We start from the raw sequence: 26,037 nt of genomic DNA on the forward strand, positions 1-26,037 counted from the left end.
TTAACGGCTTGTAAGTAAGCATTTCACTCTAATGTCTACACCTGTTGTATTTAAAATACATTTTGATTTGATTTGAACAAACATTTTGTGCAGTCTTTTAGGACATTTATAATTATTTTCTCAAACCCCTTTGTGTGTATTGTAGCCCTTTCATGCAGTCAAATGACTAGTGGCCTCATGGGTGGAATGCTATTAACGTTTTTAATAATTTCCTCATTACCTCCCATAATATATAAGGAATGGTTCCCTCCCCAATGGCAATAATCTTACACACACACACACTTGTTCTTCTATCCTCACGGGGACCTCAAATGTATTTACATTCAAAATCCTATTTTCCCTAACCCCAACATTTTACCCTAACCCGAATTCTAACCCTAAAAAGGTAGTCTTGCACGAGCCTTGGCTTGTGCGAGCCGAAACATCTCATAGGGCAGGAGCCTATCTCCTGTTTCTGTAGTGGGAGGCAGCTTGATGTACAAGTCCGCCCCCTGGACAGGACGCTAGTCTATCGCAGGGCCTTACCCCAATCTATCTCCTTAATGCTGTGTGCCAAGCAGAGACTCATCAGGTCCCATTTTTACAGTCTTTCGTATGACTCGGACAGTGATCGAACTCACAACCTTCCAATCTCAGGGCGGACACGCTAACCAGAAAGCCCTAAACCTAACCCCTACATGTAAAATAGCCTTTTTCCTCATAGGGACGTGGGAAATGTACCCACAAGGGACAATCAATTTTCTTTGTTTTACTTTCCTTGTCGGGACATTTGGGGATTTCAGGTCCCACGAGGATAGAATAACAAGACCACGCACACACACAGCTGCTGCTACATTACAGTGGATGTGATGCCCTTCAGTTTACTGTAATGCTCCCTCCAGTCTAGGGTTAACAACATAAAATAGTCAGTGGGCTACACAGTATCGCTTGACTGAAGGAGCAATGCACCAATCAGAATGCGTGAAGCTGAGCTTGCAGTCGCATTATTTTCGGGAAGAGGGACGTTACTTGACAGGAAGTGTTAGAAAGATTATGAATGTGCTCTCGACCAGAAGGGAAATAAACTCGTCGGGCAAAACATTTTTCTTTTGGAATATTGACATACCTACAGATCTTGTCAAGATCAAGTCAGTCTTTACAGTTTCACAACGGGGAATTATATTCTGGATCTATGAACAAAACGATAGGGAAGTAAAGTTGCCAGCTATCTGGATAGCTCGCTAGGTGAGTAACGTTAAACATATCAAATATGTGATTATTGATATTGAGTAAAATGCCAGATATCCAGGCTAGCTATCGGATATCCTATTAGCTAGAATCATTATTAGTCCGGGTCGTTAGCGAAAAAAACGTTACGAAGCAGATACAAGCATAACATTTGGTACAAACAAGATGATATGAAAACATCCCAGAAGGGGTGCCCATTTCAAACTTAACCAGGAAGCGAGTTATCGCGAAAATTCAAAATGGCTGCCATAATAGCTGGTATTTGACCATAAAAACGGTTTTGCAATAAATAAAAGCATGACATTTGGTACAAACATTCCTCAGATGATATGAAAACATCGTAGAAGGGGTGCTCATTTCAAAATTAACCAGAGAGCAGAATTCAAAATGGCCACCAATGGTAATGAATCCATAATCATATTTAAAACAGCTTATTAAGTGAACATTTCAATAGAAGAAAAAAACATGAAATCAAGTAATAATAGATCAAATGTATTCCTTAAAATTTCATGTAACATTTTGGGTGACCCGACCAAATTCACATACATGTTAGTTATAGATATTTCATTCTTTTTTAAAGCAAGTCTAAGAAGCGGTAGATCTGTTCTATGTGCGCTATTTCTATGCTTCCAGTTTTTAAGTTTTGTTTTTGCGTCTTTTGGTTTTGTACACCAGCTTTAAACAGCGGAAAATAAAATATTTTTTGTTATGGAAAATATATTTCACGGCGGTTTAGATGGTACAATGATTGTCTACACCAGCGTTTCCCAAACTCGGTCCTCAGGACCCCAAGGGGTGCACATTTTGTTTTTTGCCCTAACACTACACAGCTGATTCAAATGATCAAAGCTTGATGATTAGTTTATTATTTGAATCAGCTGTGTAGTGCTAGGGTAAAAACCAAAAACGTGCACCCCTTGTGGTCCCGAGTATAGAGTTTGGGAAACCCTGATCTACACTATACTTTCTTGTTTTGTCACACAAACTGAAATCAGGCGAACTATTAGAATTTTTTTCAACCAGGAGATGGTGGAGCGATTTCTGCATAGTGAACCTTTTTAAGTTCTGATTAGTGAAGAAAATAAAAGACTTAGGGCTAGGGATGTTAACCGTTAGCCGGCATAAAAAATAATAATTTGACTGGTCATGCTTATCAGTCTGTAGGTTAATTTGCATAATTTTGTGGAAATAATTTTGTGTCACAATTTCACAAATCTCATCAGTCATAAAACAGGAACAGTGTCTTGGTCGACCGGAATTATTATTTTGCAGAAAATAGTAATGCACAGTGAGTTTATAGAGTTAGAAATTAGCTTTCTTAACTCAACTAATGGCTGTCTCTAGTTAGTGAGCCGCGAGCAAGCCAAAGCGGAGACTTGTTGCTAGACAACTCACAGATGCAGGCAGTGTGTAGAGAGAGGAGTAGCACGAATCAGCTAACAACAACAGCTAAGATAGTTTCACAGTATTTCTCTCCTGTTCTACAGGTTTTCATATGAACTTTCTTTCATTGTCTAGAAGTCAAAGGCACAATCCAAGTCATATTAACAACCCATCCTACACCTGCATTACTAGCTGTTTGGGGTTTTAGGCTGGGTTTCTGTACAGCACTTCGAGATATTAGCTGATGTATGAAGGGCTATATAAAATAAAATTGATTGATTGATTGATTGATTGATCCTAGTTGTTGCATATCTACGTTTTCCCTCTTTTTAAGTTTCTAATGGAGATGTTAATCTCTGTCACATTAAACGGTTCGCATCATTTACATTTTAGTAATTTAGCAGACGCTCTTATCCAGAGTGCATACATTATTATTATTATTATTATATATATTTTTTTATACTGTCCCCCCGTGGGAATCGAACCCACAACCCTGGCGTTGCAAACGCCATGCTCTACCAACTGCGCTACATCCCTGCCGGCCATTCCCTCCCCTACCCTGGACCAATTGTGCGCCTCCCCATGGGTCTCCCGGTCACGGCCGGCTACGACAGAGCCTGGATTCGAACCAGGATCTCTAGTGGCAAAGCTAGCACTGCAATGCAGTGCCTTAGACCACTGCGCCACTCGGGAGGCATCAGGTGTCTTTTTAGAACAGTGTTTTCCCACAAATCACAATTTGGCAAATGTTTGAAAATTATGTATTAAATTCTCTGCTTCATTACAGTAGTTGCATGTGTTAAGTTGCGTCAATTCAAATCTGGTATTAGGAACAAAAGAGGTCAACACGACTTCTAAGATATACTAGTATTTTAATTAATGCAAACCACTTCAATGGTAAATATGATGTTCGTATATACGGGTCCACTGCAATACCACACAGGGCACTCAGAGAACTGATCCATTGTTCTAAGTTATTCTTCAAATACTGTGACAGAGATAGTTCCCGCTCCCTGCTGGCCAATCAGAGTAGAGACTGAGCGTGGTTAAGACTTACTCAGCCAATCGTTGGCGCACAGGCTGGTCCCAACCCCTTGGCGCTTTACCGTTGCACACTGTTGCCAGGCATAAGTTGTTATCATCACACCCTGTCTCGAGTCAGCACCCATAGACACTGTTCCCCTGTACTCCTTGTACCTACATCCTTGGACGGTTCACAGATCACAAAGAGGCAGTGTTCGTGTATGTGAGACATACGTTCTTATCTCCCCCTACTCCCTAAAACAGCTCCTCACATTAATCACAGCTTGTTAGGTTAAACAATTTATATCAGTACAGTACAAACCTTTTATGTTTAATCATTAATGCATTCTTTCTAAGCTAGGCATCACATCCAGTTACAAGAAAAAAGATCCCCACACATGTTCAATAATTTGAGAGAATAGGCTTGCTATTGTCGCATGTTTTTTAAGCTCTTAATGGGAAAATGTCAGTTCCTTCCATGCATAGTATTTTCTGTTGGTCATTGTCATTTTACTGTTTGGAACTAATTTAAATGTTTGTTAACTGGTTAATGGGGGTTGGTTAGTTGGCATCCCTACTTAGGGCCCTGGTTCACATGTGCCAGCACAATGGCATAATGCAGTACATGATAATCCAGCATCCTGGCATCAACACTTCCAAGAACAGAGGGGCTCACTTTGGCAGCCACACCTCAGGAGTCCTCTGCAAGCTTTGTCAGCCTCTGATAAGTGTCCAGAAAGGTGTCCAGAAATCAACTGGTTTAGCCCATCCAAATCTTTCTGGTGAAGGTGCTGATTGGATGTTTTTCAGACTTGTTGACCAAATGCTTGTTTGGGACACTGTTCAGTTTGAATGTTGCATCAGTGCAGCCTGTGTTAGGGGGATGTTCTCCATTGAGAATTACCCCTTGGAGAAGAGATCCTTCCTCAGATCATTGACAAAATCGCAGCTGGTTGTCTTGTCATAGAGAACACTGGTGTATCTCTCAGGAAATGTGAATGTGAAAAAATCCAGATCATGGGGTTGAAATGGTTCAGCTGCAATCGAAATGAAGGCATCAGTCAACTCTGAAAATGGCTTTCATGCACTCCAAGCTGTCTACTTTTAGGTTTGCATGCGTGAAAGCATGACAAAGCCAAACTCTTATGCATTCCAGCTTCTCAAGAGATGGTGTTGGTGCAAATCTCCTGGTAGTTTTCACCCATACCAAAAGCAACCCACAGCTTTATGGTTGGATAATCCTTGGTAAGATGGAAGAACAGCCCAGCAACGCGGACAGTGATGTCTGTATTAGGCTTGGGCAGTATACTGTATATACCGTATAGCGAGGTATGTGGAAATAGCCAAGGGATGGTTTTTCAATAACATCAAAACCGTTAACTCTTTCTTTTGAAGTTTTTTAAATACATTTGAATATTTGTAGCTAGTTTTTAAGTAAATACCTGTAGTCAACTTGTGCAATATGTTAGGAGATAAAGAAGATAGCATTCTTGATTTCACCTGTCACATAATTTGTCATTATTAAGCTTACCGGTAGTACCCAGTCACATGGTGTTTGTTTACAAACACCCAACGACGAGAGACCGGAGCCTTGTGAGTCACTCACTGTTGTGCAGCACGCACCAGGTAATCTAGCTGTTTGCCAGCTAGATATTGTAAAACTATTAAGTTAACTGTTTAAAATGTGCTAAATGCCCTACAGTTGTGCATTTGGTTTGCTAATTTCGTAGCTAGTTAGCTATCTAGCTAACTGATTAGCTTCTTCCAAAATCAAGCATTCGCTTGGTAACAGCAGAGAGTTCCCTCCTGGATCTAGAGCCTTGCTGGCTAATATTTGTTTTGTGCGTGCAGCAAACTGTGAGTAGTATTTTTGAGTTACTTATATACTTGTATAGTTTAGGTCAGACACTGTATAATATGTGCTCATTAGAATTTAGTTAGCATTCTCTATGGGATTTTACATGTAATTGTTAGCTTTGCTAACCTTCTGATCAGTGGGGTTTGCAAACAGCGCCCCCTTTGTTCAGTGCTGGTATTACCGAATATCTGGGTGCGGCACAAGGTCGGTATGACAATCTGGATACCTCCCAAGCCTAATCAAGAGCCTTGCTGTCTAATATTTTTTTTGTGCGTGTAGCAAACTGTGAGTAGCATTTTTGAGTTAGTTGTATAACTTTATGAGCTGGGATGTCTGTCCTGAAAATAGTTTAGGTCAGAGACTGCATAAAATGTTAGCATTTTGGTAGCATTCTCTATGGGATTTTACATATACTTGTTAGCATTGCTAACCTACATACATTTGCTACATAATGTAACTCCTAGAGTTTGTTGGCAATTTTTAAGCTTATGTTTTGTAAGGTGATTGATGTAGTAGTTTAACAACATTTTGAAATATTATGGAAAATTGTTGATGACAGGACCACTACTCACAAATACAGAACATGTTTTATTATATATGGAAACAAGAATTCAACAGTAATATCACCTTTACAAAATCTGCTACAGTATTGGTGGCCACATTTGGATTATATAAAAAAGAAATTGGAGTGCCATGCACCACTTTTTAGGAACCCCTTCTAATATCAATGAATACGTCCCAAAGAGCATCTCTACCAAATTTGATGCTTTATCCGCTGCGTAACGGTTTCATGTCAAGGTGATATAACATAAATTGTAGCATAATGTAAAAACTTATGTTAGAACGACCATCTCCAGTTTAAGGTCATATTCAGAGTAAATTACCCATGTTCTCAATAAATGAGCTACATAATGTAACTCCTAGGGTGTGTTGGCAATTTTTAAACTTGATAACATGGTTTTAACCTTTTTTAAAGACATTTGTTGAGGTGATTCATGTAGTAGTTCAACACAATTCAAGTGGTTTACAGGTTGATGGTGTTTCCAGTCCATTTCTGCCACTTTAGGCTTATAAAATATAATGGCATATTTTCGAAGACTGGTCCACTACTCACCAATACACAAGATTTTTGATTTGACTGTATATGGCAAAAACCTTTCTACAGTGATATTACCTTTCCAAAATCTGATTCCGTATTGACGGTAGGGATGTGACAAATTGACATTTTTTCTTACCGTTTAAATGGACTTTTCTGGGGAGGTTTTCCGTTAAAATGATCAAAATTCATTCAAATCCACGTGAATTCACAATGCAGCTGTGCTGCCGCCAGAAACGGTTTGGGTCTCATGGAGTGTCCCTTTCAGATGGTTGAGCATTGCGCCTGTACTACCGTTAAAGTACCTCAATTCCACCCTGCAAAGTTAGCATTTCCTTCTCATTTAACGTATTAAGTATTGCCATACAGGAATTCGCTGCTGTCGCTTGGCTTTCTCTGCCATTTTTTCAACTGTTAACACAAACACTTGCAGCTTTCATAGCGAGCTAGCGAGGGACTAAGAGAGGGGGTAGGGGCACAGTATAGGCATGTCTGCCACTAGGCAGACGGTCAGAACCGTGCACTAGGCCTATCTATCAGCAAACAAAGCTGTATCTCGCAATGGAATGCTGCATCTCGCAACTTCCTGGCTTATAATTTCTCGCAACTTCAGGAAAGCAAGGCCTATCATCAATGAATAGGCTAGGACATTGAGATGAGCCAGATGCAACACTTCGCTCTCACACAGTCACACACGGTATCTGCGAATGCGCTCGGGCTCGCTTCCCCTGTAGCCAGGGCTCCAAAACAATGGAGAAGTTGAGCCTTGCGGTTCAACGCTCTTAGTTGTTGCAGGAATTGACCCACGATGCTCTTTACTTTCTGTATCTACCTTTAAATTCCACCATTTTCTCCAGGCCTTTATAGCCTATTGTCTAGTTAGGCTATAACACAGAAAATAATATTTTGTGATAACTGCACTGTGAATTAATTTTGTGAGAGATTTTTCTTAACATTAAGGATTCCAATTTAGTTTTAACGTTTAAATGTTGGCCATATTGGATTATATTAAAAATAATAGGGGTGCCATGCTGCAATTCTTGGGCACTCCTAATATCAATTCATACTTGTAATCGTATCCGTTTTTATCACACTTGATGCCGGATTTACTCGTGATCGGGAAACCCGGAAGTGCGCTTTAAATGCAGGTAAAGCCTATATCTCAAGTGCGCATTACTGCACTATCACTCAGAGCACATTGTTATGTTCCTTCACTCATTCACACACATCGTTCAAAGGTAAACGACCCCGACAGATGACAATGCATATGATTTGCTTACTTAGTCCTGTTCAATTATCAACAAAATTGGCTAATTAATAGCATAATGCATGACTGGCAACTACTGCCTGTATTTATTCCAGACACAGATTTAGATAAAGGTAGTCTAATTCGCTTGCCCCATATATTGTTACACTTTCGAGAGGAGCAAAAAGTTTCTGTCCTGGCATTTATGCCACAACAGTTGTACAATCAAAATAATTATCTACATTTGTCATTTCATTTTCTAATGATCTGTTGCTCGGTAAACATGCCTGGTCGAGAATAAATAATAAGAGCAAGCAAGCATGGTCTTGGATCATGACCTAACGACTGACGCAATGGAATAATTATATGGACAGACAAAGCAGCAGTTAGCCCAAAGGCCTGCCGATGGCGATATTTAGTTGTTTCATCTTACTGTCCCAAAGGGAATGTATGCAGTCGGCTGTACACTCGTATCCCCCGTGGGACGGTTCATATATAAAACATCCTCCATTCAGGCTTCAAAGGTGTCAATTTCCTCCTTAACTCAATTTAATGGCAGAAGGTGGAGAAAAAAAACAGGGAAAATATGTGTGCTTTCTTTATGAAACACAATTTTCCACCACTACGCTACAGTGGCTAATACTAGTCCCGGATGTTGCGTATCGCGTTCAGCCAATCAGACCTGGAGTGAATAAACAGACAGCTGAAACCTGATTGGCTGAATGCCAATTAAATAATGATCAATTTGCCTAAATGGATAATGGAAACACTTTAACCACTTCATTTTTCTTCAACACGGTATGTTTTAGCGCAAAGTTTTTTTATATTTTTTATAGATGTGACGACATTACGTCCAGCTGTTTTTATCGACAAGCAGAGGAAGAGGCAAAGTGAGAGGGTTTACTTCACCCAAAATCTGTCCATGAAAATAAGACCACAGAGTGAGGCATTTTTGTATGGTCAATGAGAGCGTGTTAAATTTGGTAAACAAAAAATGTAATTGCTAATTTGCTACGTGAGGCTTATTTGATCTAATAGAAGTTTCGTAATGGTTAAGTTGTTACGAATGCACTCACATACTGTAAGTGGACGCACGTGGCATTTCAGCAACTTTGAAAAAAACAACTTTATATCGGAGTTGTGTCTGTTGTTCACACGGTATCTGTCCTCTCATTGGCACATATATTTCCATTGTTAGAGCAGTCACTTGACTATCTCTAATAGATCATCTTTGACACAAGACCGTTAATTGGAAATGCACCGTAGCAGGCGATTGTGGCATCCTATTTTCTATGAAAACTTTCTAAATGTCGACAAAAAATCACTGGACAAGTCAATGGAAACATAGCTTGGGACTCTCTCCACTTGATTGAGTGGCAACATTTCGGACAAGGATTATGCAAATTGTCTGGGAAACTATTTTTCGAAAACTCTTCATTGTGCTTGAAGAATTACTAAATTGTAGCTACTGCCTACTTAACCTAACATAGCAGGTGTAGAATAGGCGCCTGAGCGGGATCTCGCATTTCCCAACATCTTTGCAAGAGCAAGGCATTTCTAAGTGCCGCGGGCGCAGCCACATGTAGAAGACTTCAGACACAAGATTTAGCTCTACCACTGAGGTTCGAGTTTACACGGCTAACCTTTACCATGATTGCAGAAATGTTTAACCGTGCATATCACAGCATACACCATAAATACCAGAGTACAGTACACATTAGACCTACGTTTGGATAGCAGATGTGTGGATTGATTTGCTTAACTTTTTGGACATTGGGTAAGGCGCAAGCTTATAGGGCATAGCCTACCTGTCCAGGCATTTGTAATGTTATGCAGCTGTTCAAATAAAATTGTATTTGTCACATGCTTCATAAACAACCGGTGTAGACTAATGGTGAAATGCTTACCTCCCAACAATGGAGAGAGAAAAAAAATAAAAATATTAACACGAGGAATAAATGCACAATGAGTAACAATAACTTTGCTATATACACAGGGTACCAGTACCAAGTCAATGAGCAGGGGTACGAGGTTATTTAGGTAGATATGTACATAGACAGTGCCTTCAGAAAGTATTCATACCCCTTGACTTACCGAATTTTAAATGGAATAAATAAAAAAATTCTCCCCCATCTACACACAATACCCCATAATGACAAAGTGAAAACATGTTTTTAGGTGTTTTTGCACATTTATTGTCAATAAAATACAGATATCTAATTTACATAAGTATTCACACCCCTGAGTCAATACTTTGTAAAAGCACCTTTGGCGGCGATTACAGCTTTGACTCATCTTGGGTATGTCTGTATAAGCGTTGCACATCTGGATTTGGGGATTTCCTTGCAGATTTTCTCAAGCTCTGTTAAGTTAGATGAGGAGCGGCGGTGAACAGCAATCTGGGCTTTGGCTGGGCCAAGTCTGGCTGGGCCACTCAAGGACTTTCACATTCTTGTTCTGGAGCAATACCAGCGTTGCTTTGGCTGTATGCTTGGGGTCATTGTCCTGCTCTGTCTTTCACATGCCTTTTTTGCAAACTCCAGGCGTGCTGCCATGTGCCTTTTTTTTCAGGAGTGGCTTCAATCTGGTCACTCTCCCATAAAGCCCAGATTGTTGCTGTAGAGACTGTTGTCCTTCTGGCAGGTTCTCCCATCACAGCCATGGAACCCTGTAGTTCTGTCAGAGTGGTCATTGGGTTCTTGGTCACCTCTTTGACCAAAGTCCTTCTTGCCTGGTTGCTCAATTTGGTCGGACTGCCATCTCTAAGCAGTCTGGGTAGTTTCATATTTTTTTCCATTTCCCAATGATGGAGACCACTGTGCTCTTGGAAACTTTCAACACTCTAGAAATTGTTTTATACCCTTCCCCAGATACAGTATATGCCTCATCACAATTATATTTAAGAGATCTATGGACAGTTCCTTGGACATCATGGTTATAGTTTCTGCTCTGACATGCACTGTCAACTGTGGGACCTTTATATAGACCGGTGTGATTCTTTCTAGATCATGTAGAAATAATTTGAATTAGCCACAGGTGGACTCCAATCAAGGATGATCAAAGGAAACTGGATGCACCTGAGCTCAATTTGGAGTATCATAGCAATGGGGTGTGAATACCTATGTTAATGAGATATTTCTGTATTTCATTTTCAATAAATTTGCTAAAATGTCTAAAAACATGTTTTCACCTCGTCATTATGGGGTATTCTGTGTAGATGGGGGAGAAAAAAAATATTAATTTAATCCATTTTTAATTCCGGCTGTAACACAGCAAAATGTGGAATAATTTGAGGGGTATGAATACTTTATGAAGTCACTACGTACGGTCACTGTGGGGACGACGTCGTCATTGCGCTTGACTTTTTCAACATTTTTGTTGTGTTGTAGCATGAGATTTTGTGTCACTGGCCTACACACAATACCCCATAATGTCAAAGTGGAATTATATTTTTAGAAATGTTTACAGATTAATTACAAATTAAAAGCTGAAATTTCTTGAGTCAAAATGTATTCAACCCCTTTGTTATGGCAAGCTTAAATAAATCCAGGAGTAAAATTCTGCTTAACAAGTCACATAATAAATTGTATGGACTCATAAGCCATGGCAAAATATATCTCAGCCTCATGGCAAAATGTGTAGAATTGCAGGAAGGTAGCATTAAAACAGCAAACTGCTGTCTCTGTGGCCAAGAGGAGGGCCTCTAAAAGCTTTGGCGCCGTTGGCCACGCCCGCTAACTTTGCCACCGCTGCTGAAAAGAATGCTAGGGAAAACAGTGTCATATGACTCATCCAAACTTTCACCATGTGTTGAAGGATAGTACTGTAATAGAATGTAGCCTTACTGTCTTTTTTGGCAGTACAGTAGTTCAGTTATAGCTGATGCGGAATGTCAGCCTAGGTCTACATTGTTTGGATGTGAAGGATGAACTCATGACAAGCATTTGAAGGATATAGGCCTTTAAAATACGGTACAGAATGTGTATTGTCTAACGTAGCATTTGGCATTATCACTTTGCCCAGCAACTACTGTGCCATCTACAGCTATCCTTCAGTGTGTCTTGATGAACTGCAGTCCATATTTTCTGCTGCTGCTCCACTGTTAACCATTTCTCAGCACTGTAGACTAATGAATAGAGTGTGTGTGTGTGTGGAGGGGGGTTCTTACAGGCTGATTAGACTTCAGCAGGAACTGAGGGCACTTTGGCCCTGACAGTGTGTGTGTGTGTGTATGATTCATGTAGGCCTATTTGTGTGTGTGAGACCCAGCTGATCCCAGCAGCAGTCAGTAGATCAGAGCTCCGTCGCTATGGGCGATAGGCTGATTAGGGGTGTAATGAAACAAACTGTGTCCTAGCCGTTGGGGGTGCCACCTGCGCCGCTGTAGAGGACGGGGAAACGCTACTGGGAGAACTAATGGGATGATCTTCATGCAGAGGAGAACTACCTCTCCTCCCTCTCTTCCACAGTAGGTGTGTGTTCGCTGTGTTCGCTTTGGTGAGATCATCTCAGTAGGTGTGCGTGTTGTGAATGACATTGCTTGAGTAGGTGTGTGTGTGTGTTGTGGGTATTCTATGTTAGGCCATGAGTCATCAGGGCTCCCTCCACAGACTTTCTATGGGATTAAGGACTGGAGACTGGCTAGGCCACTCCAGGACCTTAATGTGCTTCTTCTTGAGCCACTCCTTTGTTGCCTTGGCCGTGTGTTTTTTTTACAGTGAGCTCACTTCTGGATCAATACATTACCCACCCCCGAAACACATACGCACTCCCTCCGTTTTGCCTTTGATGTATTGACATATCCATCCCTCTCTCTCTCTACCTTCAGAGTCTGGATGCCAAGTCTGGGGGTGATGGAGCTGGGTAGGCAACTGTGTGGGAAGATGAGGAGGTCGAGGAGGGCCGATGGCCCTGTCACTGTGCCCATGAGGGGTCTGGAGATCCATTTTTACCTGCCAGATACTCACCAGCTGGAGTTCCTCAAAGACAGCTTCACTGCCGAGGAACTGTGTGTCGAGGCCGCCAAAAGATGCTGTAAGTACTTTCTCACCTCCTGCCAAGTGTGTGTGTATTGTATGGCATGACTGCAAGTGGGTGTGTGTTGCATGCCTAACTGCGTCCATCCGTGTATGTGTGGGTGTGTGTGCCTGCGTCCTTCCGTGTGTGCGTGCATGCCAGGGCATTAAGTAGTGTGTGTTTGTACGATTGGATTGGGGGAAGTTTTCAGGAACATTCGGAAGTTATACATCTTCAATGTGGTCATTTAGAACTAATTGGGGATAAATGTGGTGACCTATCCTGATAGAGCCGGTCTGCCAACAGAGAGGTCCACTGTGCCACTGTGAATAGGCCCTGTCACATATGATTACTGTTAGCTAGGAGACCAGAAGGAGAGATAATAAGTAACTAAGGAAGAAATTGATTTTTAATAGATGTTTCATTTCATTGTGTGTGCTGCTCATTTACGTCATACAGTAGGGCCTGGCCTATACGACATGGGATTTGAAAATATTACTTATGAAGCTTTGTTATATTTCCTACATGTGTTTGTTAGTGGATTTTCTTTTTCTCAATGCTTAAGATGTACTGTACATACAGTATATATTAGATAAGAAACGCTAAATCCTAATATGAGGAACTCTAGAGTCGTTCAATGTCATTTAAGCAAGCCATGACAACCACCATCTCAGATTATTCTGAAATTGTTTCTGTAGTTAGAAGTAGATAAGATTAATGCAAGCAACTTCAATGGCTAATTTCTCTGAACAGGGGAAACAAATCACAAGATTCACAGGGAATACATTACATAGGATGAAGAAGCAATACTCCAAGCCGCAGCTCCATAATAGCCTACTTGTCCGACATAGAAAAGTGATACTCTATACTGGTTTTTGGGGTGGGATTGGCATGGGGGGTCCGTGGGTGGCATTTGATCATTTTATTGGATTCCTCATGTCTTACTCATTGTTAGGAAGAATTATGGTCTAAATTGGATGTTAGGTACTATATAGGGTTGGACGATGTCAACCTTTGTCCTATCGTGATTATGTACAGTGAGGGAAAAAAGTATTTGATCCCTTGCTGATTTTGTTCGTTTGCCCACTGACAAAGACATTATCAGTCTATAATTTGAAGGGTAGGTTTATTTGAACAGTGAGAGACAGAATAACAACAAAAAAATCCAGAAAAACGCATGTCAAAAATGTTATAAATTGATTTGCATTTTAATGAGGGAAATAAGTATTTGACCCCTCTGCAAAACATGACTTAGTACTTGGTGGCAAAACCCTTGTTGGCAATCACAGAGGTCAGACGTTTCTTGTAGTTGGCCACCAGGTTTGCACACATCTCAGGAGGGATTTTGTCCCACTCCTCTTTGCAGATCTTCTCTAAGTCATTAAGGTTTCGAGGCTGACGTTTGGCAACTCGAACCTTCAGCTCCCTCCACAGACTTTCTATGGGATTAAGGTCTGGAGACTGGCTAGGCCACTCCAAGACCTTAATGTGCTTCTTCTTGAGCCACTCCTTTGTTGCCTTGGCCGTGTGTTTTGGGTCATTGTCATGCTGGAATACCCATCCACGACCCATTTTCAATGCCCTGGCTGAGGGAAGGAGGTTCTCACCCAATATTTGATGGTACATGGCCCCGTCCATCGTCCCTTTGATGCGGTGAAGTTGTCCTGTCCCCTTTGCAGAAAAACACCCCCAAAGCATAATGTTTCCACCTCCATGTTTGACGGTGGGGATGGTGTTCTTGGGGTCATAGGCAGCATTCCTCCTCCTCCAAACACGGCGAGTTGAGTTGATGCCAAAGAGCTCAATTTTGGTCTCATCTGACCACAACACTTTCACCCAGTTCTCCTCTGAATCATTCAGATGTTCATTGGCAAACTTCAGACGGGCCTGTATATGTGCTTTCTTGAGCAGGGGGACCTTGCGGGCACTGCAGGATTTCAGTCCTTCACGGCGTAGTGTGTTACCAATTGTTTTCTTGGTGACTATGGTCCCAGCTGCCTTGAGATCATTGACAAGATCCTCCCGTGTAGTTCTGGGTGGATTCCTCACCGTTTTCATGATCATTGCAACTCCACGAGGTGAGATCTTGCATGGAGCCCCAGGCCGAGGGAGATTGACAGTTATTTTGTGTTTCTTCCATTTGCGAATAATCGCATCAACTGTTGTCACCTTCTCACCAAGCTGCTTGGCGATGGTCTTGTAGCCTATTCCAGCCTTGTGTAGGTCTACAATCTTGTCCCTGACATCCTAGGAGAGCTCTTTGGTCTTGGCCATGGTGGAGTGTTTGGAATCTGATTGATTGCTTCTGTGGACAGGTGTCTTTAATACAAGCAACAAGCTGAGATTAGGAGCACTCCCTTTAAGAGTGTGCTCCTAATCTCAGCTCGTTACCTGTATAAAAGACACCTGGGAGCAAGAAATCTTTCTGATTGAGAGGGGGTCAAATAAACCTACCATTAAAATTATAGACTGATCATTTCTTTGTCAGTGGGCAAATGTACAAAATCAGCAGGGGATCAAATTCTTTTTTTCCCTCACTGTACCCATAAAATATTGTGAAATACGATGCTATCACCCCAATTGGCCACTCTCTCATTATTAGTCCTCTGGCTACCTTACATTTTTAGGCTATTCAAATACGTTTTTGAGATGGCGAAAACATGTATAAAACGATGACGCGTAGCTTTCAGTCATATTCATAGTCTATCGAATGGAGCTAGAAGGGTATATAGGCTACTTTTTTAAACAGCTAGACACAAGATAGTTAAGGAGTGTCTGTTATAAAAAATGTTTAGGCTATAGCCTAATGCCCATGCGTCCGACAGAGAGAGAGACTGGACATTTTGGACTGCTTTGGTGGAATTCTCCGCTTTGTCTGGCCTATATTCCTCTTGTTTTATGTAGGCTATATAACATATTTATTGAAATGGGCTATAGCAAATAGGAATAGGCTATTTACTCGGAATGCCACTTGTGTCACCTTGCTGCTGCTCTGCTGTTTTACTGTGTGGCGCCAGTCAAGTTCAAAGAGGCTAAACCATCATCTGTCACATCGCGATGTCGTCACCATCGACGATGGCTGTCAATCATCGTCGATAGACGATGTTATCGCAATATCGCCCACCCTAGTACTATATTTATTGAAAATTGGGCTATATGAATCCTATTAATGGAAGTGGCCAATGTGGGTGCAATCAATTCGCTTAAATTATCAGCGACGAAATTATATTTCAACAAAATAATGTTTCAGGAATGCTCATTTTATTTGTTTCTAATTACAGAAACAATTTCATGATTTTGTGTGGTAATCCTCGTTTTTTGGAGTGGGTGGAACAACACTACTGATGCCAAATGGCTTTGTTTTGACCGTATTAACAGACTACTACAGTAACTGAATTTATGCTTCCCCCACTGACTTCCACATGTACTCTACCTGATTTGATAAACATTACATAATACTTACAGTAAATACTGTATACTCCTCCCATGCCAGATAGCAGGCACACAATACAGACAAAGCAGATGTAGCCTAGCTACTAGGCTATCCCGCATGAGAAAAGCCACTAACATCCAGCATCTGTTTTCTTACAGCTGCTAAAAATGCTGGTTTGGTAGTCTTCATCTTTGGCAGACATTGTAGGCCTGTATTTATACTTTTGATCTGATACTGGCTCTAAAAGTCCACAACATCTATCAGTGTGACCGGGGAAAGAAAGGGAAAGTAAAAGAGGGTCAGTCAGTCTGGCTGTTCCTTTCAGCCACACACTGACTCCAATACAAGATGGTGGCTGGTTAGAGTCGGTTCAGGGCGGGATGGATGGAATTTCGTCCTTGTGTGAAGCCAAAACGTTTCTTCCCAGTACTGCAGATCGAGCAGAGAAACTATTCTCCAGGCGGTACCGGTGCATCAAGGCTCAGACAACAAACTCCTAAACAGCTTCAATTCCCTGGCCATAAGACTGTTAAATGGCTAACAACTAACAACTACTGCTCTCCCTCCCCCACAGACTATCCACACTGACTCTATGACAATCCACAGGTCTCTACCCACTCTGACACACACGCCTTCACTGTCACTCTTACTCACACACACATAATACTCACATACACCCTCACTCGCATTACTGACGCCGCACACTTACACCCACCCACACACCCCCTCACACATACGCTGCTGCTGTAATGATTATTGATTGGATGTATTACTTCACTCTTAGAAAAAAGGGTTATTCGGCTGTCCCCATAGGAAAACCCTTTTTGGTTCCAGGTAGAACCCTTTTTGGTTCCATGTAGAACCCTTCCCAAAAGGGTTCTACTTGGATCCAAAGGTGTTTTACCTGCAACCAAAAAGGGTTCTTCAAAGGGTTTTCCCATGAGGAGAGCCGAACAACCCTTTAAAGTTCTAGATAGCACCTTTTTTTCTAAAAGTGTACCATGACACTGCAGTTAATTGATTATTGATTCCCATTCGTATTTATCTATTTATCCAGCTACTGGTCACTATTACTGCTCTTTATACAGTTGAAGTCAGAAGTTTACATACACTTAGGTTGGAGTCATTAAAACTCGTTTTTCAACCACTCCACATATTTCTTGTTAACGAACTATAGATTTGGCAAGTCGGTTAGGACTTACTTTGTGCACGACACAAGTAATTTTTCCAAAAATTGTTTACAGACAGATTATTTCACTTATAATTCACTGTATCACAATTCAAGTGGGTCAGAAGTTTACATACACTAAGTTGACTGTGCCTTTAAATGGCTTGGAAAATTCCAGAACATGATGTCATGGCTTTAGAAGCTTCTGATAGGCTAATTGACATCATTTGAGTCAATTGGAGGTGTACCTGTGGATGTTTTTCAAGGCCTACCTTCAAACTCAGTGCCTCTTTGCTTGACATCATGGGAAAATCAAAAGAAATCAGCCAAGACCTCAGAAAAAACACTGTAGACCTCCACAAGTCTGGTTCATCCTTGGGAGCAATTTCCAAACGCCTGAAGGTACCACGTTCATCTGTACAAACAATAGTACGCAAGTAAAAACACCATGGGACCACGCAGCCGTCATACTGCTCAGGAAGGAGACGTGTTCTGTCTCCTAGAAATTAACGTACTTTGGTGCGAAAAGTGCAAATCAATCCCAGAACAACAGCAAAGGACATTGTAAAGATGCTGGAGGAAACAGGTACAAAAGTATCTATTTCCACAGTAAAAGTCCTATATCGACATAACCTGAAAGGCCGCTCAGCAAGGAAACCAAAAACCACCATAAAAAAGCCAAACTACGGTTCGTAACTGCACATGGTGACAAAGATTGTACTTTTTGGAGAAATGTCCTCTGGTCTGATGAAACAAAAATAGAACTGTTTGGCGATAATGACCATTGTTATGTTTGGAGGAAAAAGGGGGTTGTTGCAAGCTGAAGAACACCATCCCAACCGTGAAGCACGGGGGTGGCAGCATCATGCTGTGGGGGAGGACTGCTTTGCTGCAGGAGGGACTGGTGCACTTCACAAAATAGATGGCATCATGAGGAAGGAAAATTATGTGGATATATTGAAGCAACATCTCAAGACATCAGTCAGGAAGTTAAAGCTTGGTCGCAAATGGGTATTCCAAATGGACAATGACCCCAAGCATACTTCCAAAGTTGTGAAAAGCGTGTGCGAGCAAGGAGGCCTACAAACCTGACTCAGTTACACCAGCTCTGTCAGGAGGAATGGGCCAAAATTCACCCAAGCTATTGTGGGAAGCTTGTGGAAGGCTACCTGAAACGTTTGACCCAAGTTAAACCATTTAAAGGCAATGCTACCAAATACTAATTGAGTGTATGTAAACTTCTGACCCACTGGGAATGTGATGAAAGAAATTAAAGCTGAAATAAATAATTATCTCTACTACTGTTCTGACGTTTCACTTTCTTAAAATAAAGTGGTGATCCTAACTGACCTAAGACAGGGAATCTTTACTAGGATTACATGTCAGGAATTGTGAAACTGAGTTTAAATGTATTTGGCTAAGGTGTATGTACATTTCCGACTTCAACTGTATGTATACAGTACCAGTCAAACGTTTGAACACCTACTCATTCCAGGGTTTTTCTTTATTTTCCCTACCGTGAAGCATGGTGGAGGCAGCATCATGTATGGGGATGCTTTTCAGTGGCAGGGAGACTGGTAAGGATAGAAGGAACAATAAATGGAGCCAAATACAGGCAAATCTTTGACGAGAACCTGCAGAATGCAAATTACCTTAGACTGGGGCAAAGATTTTAAGTTCCAAAAGAATAATGACCCCAAGCATACAGCCAAAGCAATGCTGGAAGAACAAGATGGTGAAAATCCTTGAGAGGCCCAGCCAAAACCCAGACTTGAATCCCAATTAAAATCTGTGGAAAGACTTGAAGATTGCTGTTCACCGCCGCTCCCCATCTAACTTAACAGAGTTTGAGAAAATCTGCAAGGAGGAATGAGAGAGAATCCACAAATCCAGATGTGCAAAGCTGATATACCCAAGACGACTCAAAGCTATAATCGCCGCCAAAGGTGCTTCTACAAAGTATTGAGTCAGGGGTGTGAATACTTATGTAAATGAGAGATTTCTGTATTTCATCATCAATAAATTAGCAAACATTTCTAAAAACATGTTTTTGCTTTGTCATTATGGGATATTGTGTGGAGATGGGTGAGGGGAAAACAAATCTAATCCATTTTGAATTCATGTCTAACACAACAAAATGTATAGTAAGTTAAGAAGGCACTGTATATCCTACCAGTCACTTTTTATGTAGAAACCTACCTCAACCACTCCAGAACCCCTGCACATTGAATAAGGTACTGGCATTGACCTGTATATACTCGCATTGTCATGTTTCTTCAACCTATATCATACTTCTTGTGTGTATTGATTTGTGTATTTAATTTTTTTATTCCATTTTCTATTGTTGTTGTTATTGTTATTATTACTACTGTCACTGCAATGTTGGGATAGAGCTTTCAATGTAAGAATTTCACTGTACTGTTTTACACCTGTTGTATCCTGTGCACATGGCGAATAAACCTTGAAACGTGTACTCTGTACTTTCTGTTATACAATGTCACATGTATGAACTCTGCTACTGATCATTCAGTGTCTGTTATGCTTCCTGATTGTTCAAACCTTTACCTACATGTAAGTTGCTCTCTGGGTAAAAGTGAATGAATGGATGAATAATGTTGTAATTTAATATATCCCCCTTTCTTCCTTCCTCTCTCTCCCAGATATCTCCCCCCTGTGCCATAATCTGTTTGGTCTGTATGATGAGAGCAGGACTCTGTGGTACGCTCCCAACCACATCTTCAAGATCACGGACGAGACCTGCATCAAGCTGCATTACCGCATGAGGTACATAGACAGGCCTACTGCTGTGTGTGTGTGAGTTTGAGAGTGTGTGTGTGTGTACGTTTGCTTGCGTCCGTGTGTGTAACTGTGAGTGTGTGTGTGTTATCAGATTATCATAATCATTTTAATAGATCAGGAATATCTCATTGACGTCATTCATTAGATTCTCAGTACACCTCCCATTTGCGTGTTAGTAACTCATTTACTCCACCACTCTGTTACCAACCTGCTGTTGTTGCCACTCTGCACTCTCAGCATCACCTGTGACAGCAGTATAAACTGTTCAACAGTACTGTTATTCAACCATCATTCACTAACCATGATTCAGTGTAACAAGAAGGTTGTCATGAAGCTAGGTTGTATGGCACATTGAAACCATGCTGTGCAGTTTAGTACAGAGTAGAATGGCACTTGCTGAGCTGGTAAGGTAGTCCACATCAGATAAAATTAGAATACAGTAGTATGTAATTAAGTAGGATTTACTTGTGAACTTCTTTTACAATTCACATGAAACATTGATTCAAGGCAGGACCAAATCCAATACTTCAAGTATCAAGTAAATGTGTTTGTTTACTGCACTTGAGCATAATGTAATGGGAGATATTCAGTTGCCATGGCAGTTCATTTGGATATGATCCAAGGTAAACGTTTAACTCCGAGAGGAAGGAGAGCAAACGTGGTGTCACGCACACTTCCTCTTTCTGCTCTCTCTTTCACTAGACAACAGAGCATGGGTGTCAAACTCATTTTGCCCCGGGGGCCGCATTGTCTTCAACGAGGTCCAGGGGCCGCACTGGAAATTTGTCAAAATTGGTCTGAATTTGCTAAAAGTAGTGCTCCATCCATTGTTTTTGAAATGTTCGATGCTCCCTGACTGTCTAGTGATTATTAGGGAGCTGGACTGTCAAGACCCCCGGGGCGTATGTTTGACACCCCTGCAATAGAGCGAGAGGAGGAGGGTGAATGTGGTGAGAGCCTAATAGAGTTGGCCCAGTGTTGAGTTGAATTTGCATCATACAGCCAGGGTACACATTGTCGACGAACAGATAACCAAACGCACGTCACCCCATTTTAAATGAAAAAGGGAGAATCAGGTGCTCGACTGAGGGACTGGAAAATAGCAAAAACATTCCTTACCCCAGGATACTTCAACTGGTGACTATCCGGGAGAATAAAGAAAAAGGAGCATTCTGTTTCTGCATAAATCTGAGAGATTTATTGACGGGACAAACAAACAATAGTCTTACGTTTCGGCACGAATCGCCTTCATCAGAGCCTTGAGTAGGAAAAATGTGTGAGGCACCTATATACCCTCGAAGGGGAGTGTCCCGCTCATCATGTTAATCAAACATGTCAATAATGTAAACTAGACAGGTTATTCAAAGAGTATGATCATCATTCAAGATTCCTACACATACATTGCATTTGAATAACAAAAGATAGAGAAATAAACAAAGAAAAACATATTTTCAAAAAAGATGAGAAAAAGAGCTGTTCATTCAGACCCTTTGGCTCGACACGATCTAAGCAGTCGATCAGAAGTGCCTTTCTCTAACAATTTCCTCGTAATATTGCCCCCTCTGGAGGAAAGAGAAACGTTCTCAATTCTGCAGAATTTCGAGGTTGAGGCTGAGCCATGATTGGCATTCATGTAGTGCTGCGCGATTGCATATTCCATATTTTTGGTGAGGATAGCTGTTTTGTGTTCCGCTATTCTTAATTTGAGCGCCTGTTTCGTCTGACTGACGTCAACAAGCCCACATGGGCATTTGAGCATTATACAACATTTGTTGTACTACAATTTATGAAGTATTTTATCCTGTATTCTTTACCAGAGCGTGGGTGCTAGAGTACTTTTGTGTCACTTGAATTGGAATAATGAGTACAATGACTGCAGCGGTAGAAACCATTGGGGGGACCTGGGAGCCAGGTAGAGGGTGCAGGATTCGGGAGCACACTGTGCACGACGGTTGGAAATCCCGTTCATCACTCATGGAGCGGTGCTTGCGCACCATGTCCTTTCCTACCGCTCCGCTAAAAACCGCTCCATGCTTACAGGGGGGAAAAAAAACTCCCGCTCCAAATTCGCTCCGTTCATTAGAAGCACAATTGAACCAACACCCATCTATTTCTGTGACTACCTGGACCTACCAATTTGGTTTTTAATTATTGAAACCGAACCATATGGATTTTAATGAAAATTATTTGAATAAACATGAACAGGCGAATGTCAGAAGCGAACATCAATTCAAATAGGCTACATGTCATATTAAACAGTATATAAACATTCTAAATAGGTCAGGAGCCAGACAGGGAGCCTAAGAAGGAACGAAAATGAAGGATTTAGGCTATATTATTTCAACTATTTCAAGGCTATAGCCTACAAAGAAATACATTGTGAAGCATTTGCGAGTGCGACACAATAGTCTGGTAGGGACATAAAGAGTTCAGTATTTTAAACAACATTAAATAGTTATAGTCTATAAATTGCGCATACAGGCTATGACTGACTTAGAATTAAATACATGGTATATATAACTTAAAAACAACAACTTCAGATTGTTTTCTTTGTTTTAATACGATCAACATACAACATAAAGCTGGAGCCTGAGGACAGTGTGTCCAAAATAGTACAAGCACAACATCCCTATTAATCATAAAACATGTCAAGTTTATTTGAAAATTCTAAAGAAAAAGAACACACAAACACACAATGCCTCAGTGATTAACATAACTGTTTCACAGATCACAGAACTATATCAGGGTGTCATTTCTCAGGCAGAAATGTAGATAAAAATAATGAAATCCTGTTCCCCAAACACGTGCAAGAACCACAGAGTCAAGAATAGGTTAAATATACAAATAAAATAAAATCAATTAAAAACAATAGCACATCAACATAAAAACATATAAACATAAAGCTGGAGCCTGAGGACAGTGTGTCCAAAAGCACAACATCACTATTAATCATAAAACACCTCAAGTTATTTGAAAGTTCTGAGGACAAAGAACACACAAACACACAATGCCTCAGTGATTCACAGAAGTATATCACAGAACTATATCAGGGTGTCATTTCTCAGGCAGAAATGTAGATAAAAATAATGAAATCCTGTTCCCCAAACAAGTGCAAGAACCACAGAGTCAAGAATAGGTTAAATATACAAATAAAATAAAATCAATTAAAAACAATAGCACATCAACATAAAAACATATAAACATAAATCTGAAAGCGTTGCTCAAACTCCCGTAACAGTCCCGTTATTTTATCTTTGAACCGCTTCATGTCTGCCACATGTTGGGTCGCGCACACATTTTTCAGACAGGGGAAGTGAGCTGCATCACCACCGGCAAGTTGCGTCTCCCACAATGACAGCTTCAACTTGAAAGAACGTATGCTGTCATAATACTGCGTGACAACTTTGTTGCGCCCTTGCAGCTGTTTGTTCAAGTTATTCAGGTGCTCTGTAACATCCACCATAAATGCAAGGTCCTGCATCCATTCTGCGGAATGAAATTCTAACACTGGTTTGCCCTTTTCTTCCATGAACTGTTCAATTTCTTCTCGTAAATCAAAGAAACGCCTCAGCACAGCACCTCGGCTTAACCATCTTACCTCAGTGTGGTATGGCAGGCCATAGATGTGGTCTTTCTCTCTGAGAAGGCTGTCAAACTGACGGTGATTCAGGCTTCTGGATCGGATGAAATTAACAGTTTGGATGACCACCTTCATGACGTTATCCATCTTTAATGACTTGCAACACAAAGCCTCCTGGTGCAAAATACAGTGAAAAGTCAAAAAATCACGTCCTCCATTTGCAGATTGCACTTTCTCTCTGAACTTTGTCACAACGCCTGCTTTTTTCCCGATCATTGAGGGCGCACCATCTGTAGCCAGGCTGACAGTGCGGGACCAGTCCACTCCGACCCTGTCCAGCGCGCCGACGAGTGCGGTAAAAATATCAGCTGCTGTCGTTGTATCTGTCATCGGCACCAACTCCACGAACTCCTCGGTGACGGTCAATGTGTAATCAACTCCGCGGATGAAAATGGCCAGTTGTGCAACATCTGTAATGTCCGTGCTTTCATCAATTGCAACCGAAAACGCAATAAATGACTTTACTTTTTGCTTCAACTGGCTGTCCAAATCCACTGAAAGATCGGAAATCCTGTCTGCAACTGTGTTTCTTGTCAGGCTGATATTTGCAAAAGCATGCCGCTTTTCAGGGCACACAATCTCCGCTGCCTTCATCATGCATGTTTTTACAAATTCACCCTCACTAAATGGTTTTGAAGCCACTGCGATTTCATTAGCAATGAGGTAGCTAGCTTTCACTGCAGCGTCACTGATGTCTCTGCTGTGAGTAAACACAGACTGCTGTTTCTTCAGACCCGCCAACAGTTCATTCACCTTCTCTCATCTCCGCTGTCCTTAGCAGCACACAAGTTGACTACAAATGCATGCTGGGGCGGGCATGCCCTGAGCTCGTGAAGTGAGCGCTACTTGGAGCAGTACTGGAGAGAAATTGGAGCGAGCGAGAAGGCCGACGCTCCAGCCTTTGGAAATCACGCTCCAGTCAAATTGATCACGCTCAGCTCCTTGCTCCGCTCCAGGTCCGCACCGCTCACATACTCTGCTCCTAAAGCATATCAGGGGAGGCTTTAGACGCCAAGTCTTTGAGCGAGGGGTCACTCTGGAGAATGTTTGCTTTTTATCTGCCCTGCAGACAGGTTGTATTCAGTGAAAAAACAAAGGGGGGCTCTATCAGTCTGTTGCACTCGCTTATGAGACCTGTTGAGGAGACTGTAGCTGTGTTCGAGGAACCACCTTTTCATTATTTTAGCTTTAGTCTCAGTCTTTTGATTTGCTGCAGTTTCGCCTTAGTTAGTAATATTGCATTTTAGAGGGTTAAGATTACCATCGCACCTTAGGGCCGTGTTCCTAGATTATGGCCAACCTTTGTACACAAATACAAACAATCCGCACACTTACGGTAAATGCGTGAATGCACGCACTCAGACACACACATGCACCTCACCAACCTACCGACCATGTGTTGGTATTAACAGTCTCCTGGCTCTCCTCTCTCATCCACCAGGTTTTACTTCACTAACTGGCATGGGACCAGTGAGAGTGAGTCTCCAGTGTGGAGACATTGTATCAGTAAACTTAGGGGAGGACTCAGCCCACAGAAGGTCCCAGAGGGTACACCCCTGCTGGACTCTGCCTCCCTTGACTACCTGTTCTCCCAGGTATGTACCTGTGTGTGTGTGTGTGTGTGTGTGTGTGTGTGTGTGTGTGTGTGTGCACTACATGTATGATTCACTACTCTTCCTAATTTCGTTGGAACATTAGTCACAACATCAGGAATGTGACTATTTGTGTACACATGTCCCTTCCTGTATGGTTCTTTATGTGTATATTGTGTGTGTGTGTTTCCAGGGCCAGAATGATTTCCAGAAGGGTCTGGCTGTGGTCCGTAGCCCCCAGAGTGAGGAGGAGCAACATGAGATAGAGAATGAGTGTCTGGGAATGGCTGTACTGGCCATCACTCACTACGCTATGACCAGAGAAATACCCCTCTCTACTGCTTCCAATGAGATCAGGTATAGATGACACACACACACACACACAGACACACACACACAGACACACAGACACACAGACACACACACACACAGAGACCATGTTCCCTCAAAAAAATGTAGGCAGTGAGCAAATCTGAGGTCTGCCGAGTGCAAAACGGAACATTGTGTAAATTCTGTACTTCCAGGGTGTGGTTATTGTGAAGACTGAGGCCGTACC

The 26,037-nt window shown here is 41.6% G+C and overlaps 1 protein-coding gene across 1 annotated transcript in view; it reads left to right on the forward strand.

Moving 5' to 3' along the window:
- The first annotated feature begins 1,006 nt into the window (after window positions 1–1,006).
- Window positions 1,007–26,037, forward strand: part of LOC311148625 (tyrosine-protein kinase JAK1-like) — a 54,156-nt gene continuing 29,125 nt past the window's right edge. Inside the window, exons 1-5 of the mRNA XM_084185612.1 lie at window positions 1,007–1,224; window positions 12,662–12,867; window positions 20,111–20,234; window positions 25,331–25,484; window positions 25,675–25,838. Of these exons, the coding sequence (XP_084041738.1) occupies window positions 12,669–12,867; window positions 20,111–20,234; window positions 25,331–25,484; window positions 25,675–25,838 (641 nt within the window). The 5' untranslated portion in view covers window positions 1,007–1,224; window positions 12,662–12,668. The remainder of the gene's footprint in view (window positions 1,225–12,661; window positions 12,868–20,110; window positions 20,235–25,330; window positions 25,485–25,674; window positions 25,839–26,037) is intronic.

The sequence above is a fragment of the Coregonus lavaretus genome (genome assembly GCF_964263955.1).
Source record: "Coregonus lavaretus genome assembly, chromosome: 21".
In the NCBI taxonomy this organism is placed as follows: Eukaryota; Metazoa; Chordata; class Actinopteri; order Salmoniformes; family Salmonidae; genus Coregonus; species Coregonus lavaretus.